The sequence below is a fragment of the Brassica napus genome, chromosome A8 (genome assembly GCF_020379485.1).
Source record: "Brassica napus cultivar Da-Ae chromosome A8, Da-Ae, whole genome shotgun sequence".
Classification (NCBI taxonomy): domain Eukaryota; kingdom Viridiplantae; phylum Streptophyta; class Magnoliopsida; order Brassicales; family Brassicaceae; genus Brassica; species Brassica napus.
Window position 1 is genome coordinate 9,171,263 of NC_063441.1, and position 13,150 is coordinate 9,184,412.

The window sequence follows — 13,150 nt, forward strand, 5'->3', positions numbered from 1 at the left end:
ATGACCCAATTAGGAGCTGCAGACAAGTTGGCTGCGACTAGGCTGAAGGTCATCGAAAAGGTAAGAGCTGAACTCAAGCAGAATAATGAGAAGGCAGCGAAGGAGAAAGAAGTTCTTCGAGTTAAGTTCGAAGAGCTTGAGAACAAGCTGAAGGCTGACAGAGCGGCAAAGAAGGAATTGGTGCGCGAGAAGGTTCACCTGGAAGGAGTCGCTGCGGGCCTTGAAAAGGAAAAGGCCGAGCTACTCGCTGAGAGGGACGCCGCAGTCGACAAGTTAGTCAGGGAGAGGCAACGTCTGAAGGACTCCCGGGCTCTAGAAGTCACCCGAGAAAGAGAAAGGGTTGAAACTGCTATGATCGAGAAGGCGGGTCGCTCTTTTACTCGCGTGCGAGATCACTTTGCTCGTGTAGACGCCCTTGGGAAGGCGAAAAACCTGTACGGGCAAGCTTCTGGGACAAAGAAATGTCTTGAGATGATAAAGGAGAGCGGAGTGGCGATCCCGCAAGACATGATCGACATGTTCGCAGAGCAAGAAAAGCTTTATGAAGCAGAAGTCACCAAGCTGCGAGTAAGTCCGTTGGCTGATAGAGATTTCTCCCTTTCCCCGCTTGTTCTCCCCTCTCGTTTTGTGGAAGAGAGGTTTAAGAGGACGTTCGACCCCTACGGATCGAACGTGGACCTGATCAGGCCGGAGACAGCCTCCCAGCTGATCACTTCGCGCGAGGTGACCGAGGAACCGCCTGAGGAACCATTGGGTGACGTCACATCGGCCCCGACAGAACAGGCCGTGGTTCCCGAGGAGAGCGCCCATAAGGAATCGCCCGAGAAGGAGGACCTAGAGGAGATTCCCGAGAGAAGTTCTCCAACCACCGATGAAGGGATTGAGAAAACGGGTGTTGAAGACCCTGTTGTTGTCTCGGATTCTTCGTCGGGGGATCAAGGCGAGGAGGGTGATGGTGATGCTGGAGAGATATCGCAACCACGCCCAAGTGAGGAGGAGAAGACCGACGATGTCATCGAGGGAGACGGTGCGAGCTCTTCGCCCGGTGTGGAGCCTCTTGCCTCGATTCGACCGAAGGAGGATGCGACTCCCATTGCTAAGAACCCGGTTGAACCTTCTGTTGCTCAACCACTCAACGGGAATGATGAAGATCAAACGATCTGATTTCTTTAGAACTTGTAATTTATATATTTCTGTGTTTGTGGTATTGATAGACCCTTTTGTTGTACCTTTAGACATATGTCTTTATTTTATTTTAGTCGGCGAGTTGCTGTGCTAAGCATGCCCTTTATGTTTTCTATCTGTACTTGCAGTTTTTTCTAAGTGATGTTTCAGCTATCTTTATAGTTTAGCGATATACTCGGCTAGAAACTTTAGATTCCTGAACCTTAGCTTTTGCAAGTAGATAAAGAAACAAAGAAAAACGCTAGGAAGGTTCGTTCAGGTCTCCTTGTAGTTTCAATTTGAGGTCTCGACCAAGCGAGTGTTCAACTCTCGAAAACAAAGGACTGATTCCAAGAGTGGAAGGTTCTTTGGTCCGTTTTCCTGGTGACGATCGAGTAGCCAGGTAGCTAATCCGTTACGCGTTAGTCGGGAAAAGGAAAAGATTCACTCTGTTTGGTCGGTCAATGCTCTTTGGCATAGGTGATTCGCGACCGTTTGGTCCTTAAGCTAAGTGTCTGATCAGGACATGGCTTATAGGAAAAGAACGTGAGTGTCCGCATGTCCTCTGCTGGAGGATTGTGAACCGTTAGGTATGGAAAATCATTGTTTACTCGACTGAGGTCTAAACAAGGTTTTAACTTTGGTTTTTGTATAGCTGGACCCGTTAAGGCTGCCTACGTACCTCGGTTGAGGATCAAGCCATTCGTAGTTCGTGTTTTCCCGAGTAAAAGTGGCTGTTGTTAGCGCATTTACTCGGTTGAGTAGAAATGACTTTGGGGGTGCATCTACTCGGGGTTTTTTTTTTTTTTTTTTTTTTTTTTAAAAAAAAAAAGAAAAAGGTACCCCTACGGGTAGAAGCGTCGTAAATGCATTGATTCAACCAAAACCACCAGTATAAACACCATTTTTGGATCAAACAGTTGGCGCTAGAAGGAGGGGGCTAAGGAGAACTATCATCAAATCAAATCGAACTTGGGAGAAAACCCTATATCTGGTCGGTTTCTACATTCGATCTTCACCAAAAACAACCCAGGCTGTTTGGGCCTCAAAAAAAAATGTTGTTTTGAAAGCCCAAGTGAAACCCAAGAGATGACGTATTCACCTCGTCCTCGTCATTCACTCTGGCGAGATCCCGACGACGGAGCCGTACATGAACAATGGCCATCGGCTCCAAATCATCAAAACGAGCAGCGAAGACTAAGCGGCAGAGGCGTTATCAGCATCACTCTCGTCGAGAAATCAGCCCTAGCTTGCTCCGCTCCCGATAAAGCCGGAGACTTTCTCGCATTTGATTGCTGCGATGGAGGTCCGGTTGCTTCCTTAGCTCGTGCTAGCTTCAACCTCCATCCGTTCCTCCCTGGGGAGCTAAACAACATCGAATCACCTGGATACAGACCTTGAGCGACTCTCAGCCCAACGGTGACGGAGGCCTGGTAAAACGGCGATCGACAGCTTATTGACGACTTGAGCTATGTTTTTCTAAGATTTACTCTTTACTGAATTGAGCTCCAAAGTCGACAGCTTCTTCTCTCCATCAAGGCGAGCTCAGTGGTGGCAAGGCCCTGCTTCTCCGCTGAAGATCTCGAGACGAGCTTGCCTAATTGGCAAAACCTTCTCGTCGTAAACTCATTGAAGATTGCGGCTTGAGCTTTGTTGTGATACGATGCTCTGTCTCTTCCTTGCGACAAGATCACCGTAACAAGTTCTGTCTCTTTTAATCTCGACAACGAAGCTACGCATTTGGATTCAACGCCGAGCTGTTTTGGGCCTCCATCTCTAATCTCTTTCGCTCCAGCAAGAGCTCTGATGGGGCGATAAACATGACGAGGACGAGGAGCTAAACGTGCTGAGGAAGATAAATATGATAGAATCAGCAAGGTTTAATCATGACGTACTTGTGTATTCTCTCAGCCACTGCTCTAAGATGAAGAAGTCTCTTCTGTTACTGTCCTTATCCAGCAACAGCTTTACGGATTTTTCAGAAGCCATGAAAGCGTTGCAGAAACCTCTCCACTCTGTTGCGACAATGCAAAAAAGTTTCAGCAAACATGGTGATTCTGCTCGGCAAAAGTGGTGCGATGAGGACTGGAGATCAACTCTTCTCGATCCATAGCTTTCCATCTCGCATCTGGTCATAAATAAAAATCAAAGAGATCGCAGAGAACTCATCTATCCAGAGACTTCACTTCTCGGCTTGAGCTTTACGTTCAGACTGGTTCGTCGTAATCTCAAGACTGGTCTTGGTGTAACCTCAGCAAGTACACTACCTCGGCAAAAGCGGGGAGCAGTTGGCGTGATCTCCTCAAAACGCCCATCTTGAGATCATGTTCATCATCCTCGTAGCTGTTGCCATGACAGACAAATAAATCTGATGAGATAAGTTTTCTCATCTACTTAGTTAATTGTTTACGTCATATATCACCGCTTTATACTTTGTGATAGAACAAAATCTTCACTTAATATTTTGTTAGTAAGGTTGATACTAAACGTGATCTCCCATATTAATAATTTATATGCTTGCTTGTGTCTTAAGACACACAATTTTCAATACGAGATCAAATTAATTAAGTTTAATTTTCTCTGTATAGTAGAATGAAGTGCTTTTGTACGTGGAGCAAATACAGGAGGTCACAACTTTTCTTGTATCCTGTCTCAGCATGAACAAATTCATATTGTCATCGCACAGACGAGATACGAGCACTTTTCTCTTACACAAGCGAAGTGGAGAAGATGAAGAATATGAGACCTTCTTTGCAACTGGCGCCAACTAGATCACAGTTCTCACAACTCTTGGCGACTTGCCAATCACGAGCTCGCACTCACCACACCAGTGAGACCACGGCAGTCTAGTTTCGATCTCAGCAAACATCTTCTATGCCGACTACACCAGTCACGGCAATGCGCGGATCAACAAAACAACTTGCTCGGCACACACGATCTCAACACGAGACTTCGGGTTCGGTAAACTGGTACCTTAGGCACGAATTTAAATTGAACTTGCTTGTTATTAGGCACAAATTTGCAATCGACTCGCTTATCATTAGACACGAGTTTACAAAAACTCGTCTTTGGCTAGGCATGAGTTTATAGAGACTCTCCTTCTACTAGGCACGAGCTCTCAATAAACTCGCCTCCGTCTCAGCATGAGTTTAGTAAGCTCGTCTTTCGCTAAGCACGAGTTTAAAGCAAATTTGCTTTTTATTAAGCACAAGTTCAAAGTAAACTCGCCTAAATCATCATAGGCAGGAATGTGTCTAATTAATTGTCTAATAAACCCTATTCGTAAAATTCATAAAGATCGACTTCATCTCTCTCTACGAACTTGGGGGGCTTACTGTTGGGGGTGGATTTACATCCTTCCTCAAGGCCCATTAGACACTTAATTAGACCCACTTCCTTATGAAACCCTAGCCATCTTTATTCTATAAATAAGAAACTATCTCTTTATTAGTGGTGGTCCTCTCCATTTTTACACTAAGAACACATCTTGTAAAGAGTTTATGGATTATTAGATTTACTTTACACTAGTAATCATACTTGTAATACAATCTTTGATCAATAAACTCTTTTATGTTCATTTCCCATTTGATTTCATCTAAAGATTTTCTCTTAAACCTCAAGAATCTAATTCTCATTCTTAGATTCTTTTATTGTATTGATTCAACCAAAACCACCAGTATAAACACCATTTTTGGATCAAACAAAAAGGTTAAAAATTCTAATTGATTAACGAAGATGATGATTATTTTAGAAGCAATTTATTCGAAACCACATCATAATTATTACTTGATTGGTCACAGTCCACCATAATTATGTAGATCAAAATGACGTAAATCAAAATCATCAATGATTTTTATAAGCTAGTTATTAATCATTTTTGGGAATGCAGTTTTTAGCAGAGGCGATCTTGATGGGTTTGCTTTTGAGGACAGGATTTTGTTCGAAAAAGTTGGTAGGTCGGAGTTCAAAGCCACCGGATAATGTAGGCATCGTTGGGAAATCTTCTTGGCTTGGGACATGGTGGAATCCGATGGTGTACCACATCACTATATCTTTATTCTCTATTTCTCTATTCCTGTCACATTCGGTTACACATAACGTTTAGTCCCACAATTTTTTTTAAAAAAGACGTAACAATTTCTCTTCTAAATACAAAATATACGTACCTTAAACTTTACATCTAACACAAAAAGAACTAATCTTTAATGTTTTAAATATGAGATTCAGTTGTAACTTCTTTACCAGTTCATGTTAGTTTTTGTTATATATTTATTATGTAAAGATGGTAAATACGATTAGTTATTCAAATCATGCAACGTACCAAATATAATCGAATTTTAAATAGAGATGTGAATTACCTCTGAGACCACACGGCTAATGTATCGTCTCCGTGGCTCCGGTCGGCGTACAAACCTCCCGCCCAAACCTCCGTCCTATTATACGGGGTGATCCACACGTTATAGTTGGTGAATGCAGCTCTAATCTGTGGATAATCATCCTGGACCAGAAGTGGGCCTGATGGTGGACTAGAAAGTAAACGATAGCCAACTTCATTGCCATGCTTAGTTTTTCGGTTTGGGTTTACTACCACGAGCTCCTCCGCCTTCAACCCTAGTTTCACCCGAGCTTCCGTTTCGGTCTTAGCCGTCTTTGGACTCGTTGTCCAATAGCTCTTTCTCGGGGTGTTAACAGATTTTGGGGTTCTTTTTGTCACGAGTTCGTTACGGACAAAAGAATTAGGTGAACCGTCGATGTCAAGATCAAGACGGAACGTTACGAAATGGTCGTGGTTAACACCGATGGTATTGTCGGCAACAATTGTCCCGTGAATATCATCTTCTTTGATCTCGGATATGTGGGTATATTCTACCGGTTTAACTTCTAAAACACCGGTTAAGCCCACCTACGCATATACAAGAGGCAAAAATAAAATCAGACTATAAAAAAAGCAAATAGATGTCAAAAAAAACAACAAAGCAAATCTAAATTCCAACAATTTTTTTGTAAATTACATTTACTGGCTTAACTAAAATTCATACAATTCCCTTCAAAATGATTGATTTTTTTTTTCAATGTATTTTTATTAGAAAATAATGGTAACTGTAAATTTTAAAAATATTATGTACTTTATTGAATTTTGATACAAGAAAAATTATGAAAACATTTATTCACAAAATAATGCATTTATAGTTAAAATTTAAGATGTTTTCTAATATGTGTAAAAACTCCAAAATTTAAATTGTTTTGAAACAAAAGAAGTATTATTTGCATTTATTGAAATTTATATTTTTTATCGGAGTGTTCAATATGTGTAAACTGATCCAACCGATTCGATCTAACTCAAACAAAGTCACCAAACGAACCGAAATTTTGATTCTAATCATATTTCATGTATATATTATGTATAGGAAAAACTAAAAAAGCTAAATTCAAACCGAGTGATTGGATCTTTAATGGCCAAAACGTAATGAGAAAAGTCGAGAATCCGGATCATACAGTTGTGGTTCAATCATGATTTGGTTTTTTTCTTTTGTCATCGTTTCTTAAAAAGAACACTATAATATTAAATCCTTTATATATTAAAAGAGAATCATTGTAATAAATGTATTCACACTGTAATAAACACGTGGCAGTCTCACAATAATTCGATAATAAATATGTTAACGTGTTTACACTATATTTATAAATGTGTTCACACTATGTATTTTGCGTTTTTTTAAATATAAACTCCCATTCATGATTCCAATAAACTCTAAATTTTTCGGTTCGAATAAAAATAGATAACGAATCAAAAGCCAAACTATATATATTATTTTTATTTTTTACGAATAAAGTTGAGCAAAATATTCATAAATTTTGATTCGAGTCGTTATCCGTTTCGACTTGAACCAAAAAATATGGATATCTATAACTCCACAAAAGAAATCAAATACTAAAATACAATATCCAAAAAGACGCAAATCACAAATACCAATATTTTAAGGAACCTATATCTAACTCGATCTGTTATATGCATATATTTACATATATGTAAAGAATTATAGATATATATATGTTATATATTATACTTTATATCAGTTTTACAATATTTTTATGTATTAAATTTATTATATTAGGTACTAGAATTTTAAAAGTTAAATAATATTTTATTTTTGTAATAAAATGTTATTATTAAAATTTTCAATTATTTTTAAAAAATTTATTTTATTTACGGATCAAATCGGATATTCTTTAAAATTCTAAAAAATTTCGGATATCCGAGTCACCGAATATCTAGGTGGCTAAAGATTGAATTGACACGAATGCTTCCAAATACCCAGATATTCGATCTGTGTCCACCTCTATTTACGGATACAATTTTATTTTATTTTATTTATATGAAAAATGACTAATGTCAAGACTTTTTTTTATTTTAAATTAATTTTAATTTTATCTTCCATGTATTATTTTTGAAAAAAATGTCATTTAATATTAATTAACAATATCTTTATATATTTGTCAACTATTTTTATATACTTTTTACATACATATATATTTGCACCTTGATGTGAGCACATTGTAACTAAGTATTCACCACAACTGAAGTATCTAATTTTTTGAAAGTTGAAATATTTTTTCTTAATACTTCTTTCGCTACCGACCAAATTGTAGTGAAATAATTTATCTTAATAATTTTCTTTTCTTTTTCTTAAACTATTTTCTGTTTAGAAACTAATAGTTCGACATGACGACTATCTAAAATTCATAACATGAAAATAAATAAATAATATTAATTTTTGGTTTTTACTAAAAAAACAAAAAAAATCAAACATTTTAACCGAATAAACTAAATAAATATTAATTTAAAATAATAATTATATTTTAGAAGATTAAAAACAAAACAAAAAAACTGAAAACCGAACGAATATCCAGATTAAACAGATTTAATGTCTTTTTATTAAAAATAACGAAACTAATAATCACATTCCGCGTAAGGCGCGGATTATTACCTAGTTATATAATAAAGGAAATGTATAGCAGGCTATATAATAGACTAAGGCAGGATAAGACTGTTTTACCCCCATTTTGATGGAACCACTAGGCTTGAACTCATAGTCAACTATGTAGTCGTAGTTCCCAACGGTGGTCACGATTCTGGCTACAAGACTTACGTCCGGTCTAACCTCTGTAATCTGCATCAACATATATAAAAACAAAAATCATTTTTATATCATAAGAATCTGCATAAGATATAATCATTCTCGATGATAATATAAACATAATATTTGTAAAATTACTTCTAAGTTTGGGATTTCAGCTTCCGTATGTCTCCACATGATATCTCCAGCATATTTCTCAAAAATGCACATAACATTTGGAATTTTCGCAGGAGTTCCATCTTGACCTGCAAAAACCCCATCCATAAAAACTGCACCTGCTGGACAATCTCTATATGGTTCAAGGGACACGGCGCACTGGCCGCAACCGAAATCGCCACAATCAAGATAGGTGATGAAATACCAATCATCACTAGGATCCATGTAAGGTATGAACATCTCCGACAAGTGGCCTTTGTATAGAACTTGCCGATATTTTTTAACGTCCATGTCAAACATGGATGCAAGAGAGATTACTATACCGGCTCGAGCGTCAAACGATATGTGAAACTCCCAATTTGCCCATCTATTCACCACGACATTTTATACAGTTAATAAGTATTTAATAACTTCTGATTTAAGTTTAAGCAGAAAAAAACTTCTGATTTTAACTATTGAAAGTTTAATAGATATATGCTTGCATCATATGGAAGGCGCTAGTTTTTTCCTTTTTTCTAGCTGTGGACAACCTATTGTTAGTATTCAAATTATACAGATAGCAAAATAATAATTCAGAAATAAGAGTAGTTCCAAAGTTTGAAATCTGAAGTATCTGTGTGGGGTTAGGGCGATCTTTAGTTTTTTTTAGTCACGTAAATGTTATAACCGCACATGAAAGGAAACAATAGAGATGTGATAAATTTCCAAATCCAAATAGAAAAAATCAGCCAAACTCACTGTCCATGGGTCCTTTACACAAAGAACTTTCAGTTTTCAATTATCTTTTTCACACATGTTTCAGATGGTAACTACTCGCCTGCCCATATATTGTATTTATCATTAATACTAAAATAATGAAAAGGTAGCACACAGTTTTTTGTACTTTATATTTTAGCTAAGAGAATAATTGACTGGTGCTTAAAATTTTATCGGCAAACTGGCTTGAAAATTAATTAGTGAAAGCAACATTCATGTTTTATCATAACTATTTTAAAGTATTACTGATGAAATCATTGTACTCAATTTTTTTTTTAAGTTCTAAAGTTTCAGGTTAAAAATAAAATAATGTACGAACCGATAACAAAAAAAAGACAATTTTTTCCCTTTGTAAAAAGCATTCAGATAATAACTATTTATTCCCTCAAATTTAAACCTTTAGTTTCCATATAGAGCATAGCAAGATCTCATCTTTAACGGTGTGTCTCCCGTTAAGTCATAGTTGTTAATCCTTTTTTTTTGAGCAACAGTTGTTAATCATTATACCTCACGACGTGTCCATCGATCTTGAATCCTGGACCGTCCGGCTGCATAAAGACGGCATTTTGAAGCGTCGGGCCAAACGGCGGCTTAAGTTCCGAGATACGGTACTCCGTTCCGTTAGCCTTCGGCATAATAACCGTTAACCTATCCGTAAACTCCGTTACCTTCATCACGTCAAGGTTAACGAGAATCGTCATTCCTTCAATAGGTCTAAGATACATATTAACGGTCCCGTCAAGATAAAACGGCATCATTCTAATAACCCTCTCCGTCTCCGCCTCACTCTCACCATACCAGCCAACTGTTGACGTCGTGAACACAATCTCCGAAACGTTTAAACCACGTTTTGTGACCGAGTCAAGAAACGGCTTGAACTTGAGAACAAGCTCGGTGGCTGCTTCTTGCTCGTCGTTTGTGAGCATAGGGTAACCATTGCCTACGTGGATCTTGTCAGAGACGATGGCTCGAGAAGAAAAGTCAACGACAATCTCTCGAGACTTTCCGTTGTCTCGAGCGATGACGAAAGCCTGACGTGGAGGTGGTTTGATGTTGTGTTTCGGTGATGAGTACCAAGACAAGACTAGAGACTTGTCGGGTTCGTTGAGACCAACGTATTGAAAAGTAAACTTGTGGCTCGGACCAATGGGGTACGTCTTGTTAATGATGGTTTGGACGAGTTTGAGTTCGGTTTCGGTTAAGGGATCAAATGGGTGACGCGGTGGAGCAAAGCTTGAAGATGAGATTGCAAAAATGAAAGAAAAGAAGATGAAAATGGTGAAGTGGAGTTGAGCCATATTGTTCTTTGTGAACGGTTTATTGTTTGATTTAATGGACTTGGTTTATGTTTAAATTTATAGGCAAATGTGTATCCGTAAGAGGATTTAAACTAATATTTTTTTGGCGCGGAAGAAATCAATAAACACTTAGGTTTTTATAAGAGCATGTTTATTGTAGGTTTATTAGGTTGAGTCTGTTAGCATAATATAAAATACGGTCTAAACTTCACCTATAAATAACATCTAAGTACAAGTCACTTAAGTGACTTCTCAATTAATATATAGTAGGATATATGTTTTAATCGAACCTAAGAGCATGTTTATTACAGGTCTTTTAGGTTGTGTCTCTTAGCGTAATATAAAATACGGTCTCTTAGCTTTTAACTAAAAAAACTAAGAGACGTCTCTTATTTAAGAGATGTCTACGTCTCTTAGCTTTTTTAGTTAAAAACTAAGAGACCGTATTTTATATTACGCTAAGAGACACAACCTAAAAGACCTGTAATAAACATGCTCTTAGGTTCGATTAAAACATATATCCTACTATATATTAATTGAGAAGTCACTTAAGTTACTTGTACTTAGATGTCATTTATAGGTGAAGTTTAGAATTAATTCTTTTAATTTAATTGGTTGTTCGTATTTGAATTTTCATTTATTTAATTAAAGTTTTAAAAAAGAAACTAATCCTAGAACTTCCTAATCTAATCTTTATATTACCAAACAAACAATTAAACATTTTAAGATAGAAAAATTAACATAATTTGTTTATAGAAACAATTAAATATCATAGATTACATTATAGAAATTTAAATAAATACATATGGTATGATAGAAATAATTATATAAACGATTTTAACATATCTCCCTATATATTAATTGAGAAGTGTCACTCATTGGTGAAGTTTTAAAAAATTGTTATAATTTGATTCGTTGATGACTTTTATTAAATATTTATTTTAATCAAATCTAAAATAAAAGGAAACACTAGAACCAATTAATACAAGTTACCAAAAAATACAAATAATATTACAAATAGTAATTTATGGTAACTAATTGCATAATTATAGAATAAATATATAATGTTTCATCAAATTTTTTATTTTTATAAATTATTTACTTATAATTATTGTTATTTTTTTTGTCAGCAAACAACAGACTCATATAGACTATGTGAACCAAACTGGTAGCTCCGCATCCATATGGACTACAAACAAGGGTTGCTTTCTTGCACTGCATGCTAGACTATCCGCCCTTGAATTTAGCATCTTTGGTATATGGATGAGCTCTGAGCTGTGGAAACTTCTTTGTAGGATCTTGATATCTTCCAGATAACTTACAAATGCGGGCCATTCTTCAGGTTCAGAAACCATCTTCACCAACTGAGAACAATCCATCGCAAAAGTAACAGTTTACTGTCTTAAATTCCTCACATATTCCATTGCCCATATGAGTGCATCTATCTCCGAGTGAAGGGGAGATTGACACACTCTAGTATTTCTTGCTCCCATCAAACTATCAAATCCTTCCAGAGTACTACACCATCTTTGTCCCGAAAATTTATCATGTTCCTTCCATGAACCATCCATAAAGCACCATCTACCGGAGGTAGTGGGCAATGACGGGTTCACTCGCAATCGGGCCTGATCAGATCTGTGTGCATGATTAATATGCGCCTCAGCCTAATTATTTAAAATATTTTAAAACATTTTCATAGAAATAAATATAATGGTTGTATTTTCTTATATAAAGAATTAGATTTGTATATAAAGCATTATTAGAAATTTTATATTTCTTAAAAGAGAAAACAGCCATTAAAATCCTGAACTTTCAAATTAAAGCCAAAAAAACCTTCAATTCATGTTTAAGCCAAAATAATCACCAACTTTCAAATATTGGCCATTTTAAACTTTATATTTTGTTGACTCGGTCATTTAAGAGCTCCGAATAGTCAACCATTAAATTTGATTAAAAATAAATGCATGTTAACTCTCTAAACGACATCATTTTAAAAATCGATTAAAACATTGATTAACCGAGGTTTTGTTTTCTTCTGAAACACTTAAAACATCTCTTTCGCGAGACCAAAGTGAAGAAGATGAAGTTGATTTGGGGCTCTAGTTTTGCAAAAGAGGTGATTTGAGTGTTTCCAGAAGCAAAAAGACGTCATTTAATCAATGTTTTAATCAGTTTTATAAAAATAATATTGTTTAGATAGATGATAGACGTTTAGTTTTAATTGATTTTAACAGTTGACTATTCGGGTTTCTTAAACGGCCGAGTCAACAAAATATGAAGTTTAAAATGACCAATATTTGAAACTTGATGATTTTTTTGGTTCAAACATAAGTTGAAGGTTTTTTTGGCTTTAATTTGAAAGTTCAAGGTTTTAATGGCTGTTTTCTCTTTCTTAAAACCCACGCGAGATTTATAAATCATTTATAAAGATTTTGAAATTATTTAAAAATATTTTTTAATTCTGGCCTAAAAAATCATTTTATTAGAGTTTCTAAATCATTTACGATACCTTTATCAAATCTATTTTTATAAATCTTGAGCACATCTCGTTTAGATGCAAAATGGTAAATGTTTCTAGATCTAATTATAACTATATATATATGTATATTTATAATGATTTATAAATCATATAGAATT

The 13,150-nt window shown here is 36.2% G+C and overlaps 2 protein-coding genes across 2 annotated transcripts; one reads left to right on the forward strand and one right to left on the reverse strand.

Moving 5' to 3' along the window:
- On the forward strand, positions 1-5,400 carry LOC125576916. The gene is made up of 2 exons (XM_048737445.1): positions 1-4,120; positions 5,054-5,400. The coding sequence occupies exon 1, from the start codon at positions 1-3 to the stop codon at positions 1,162-1,164; it is 1,164 nt and encodes a 387-aa protein (XP_048593402.1). The 3' UTR covers positions 1,165-4,120; positions 5,054-5,400.
- On the reverse strand, positions 4,870-10,563 carry LOC106402089 (primary amine oxidase 2). Its single transcript, XM_013842739.3, has 5 exons — positions 9,723-10,563; positions 8,442-8,826; positions 8,223-8,336; positions 5,523-6,067; positions 4,870-5,239 (listed from the first exon to the last, which is right to left on the reverse strand). Exons 1-5 carry the CDS (start codon positions 10,511-10,513, stop codon positions 5,032-5,034), a joined length of 2,043 nt encoding a protein of 680 aa, XP_013698193.1. The 5' UTR covers positions 10,514-10,563; the 3' UTR covers positions 4,870-5,031.
- Between the last annotated feature and the right edge of the window lie 2,587 nt (positions 10,564-13,150).

Excerpts from the sequence above, each read along its gene's own strand:
- LOC106402089 (XM_013842739.3), bottom strand. The coding sequence starts at position 10,513 with ATGGCTCAACTCCACTTCACCATTTTCATCTTCTTTTCTTTCATTTTT. Across the intron at positions 8,337-8,441 it reads CTGAAATCCCAAACTTAGAA|ATTACAGAGGTTAGACCGGA; the intron begins GTAATTTTACAA and ends ATGTTGATGCAG. Across the intron at positions 5,240-5,522 it reads TTAGCCGTGTGGTCTCAGAG|GAATAGAGAAATAGAGAATA; the intron begins GTAATTCACATC and ends CGAATGTGACAG.
- LOC125576916 (XM_048737445.1), top strand. The coding sequence starts at position 1 with ATGACCCAATTAGGAGCTGCAGACAAGTTGGCTGCGACTAGGCTGAAG.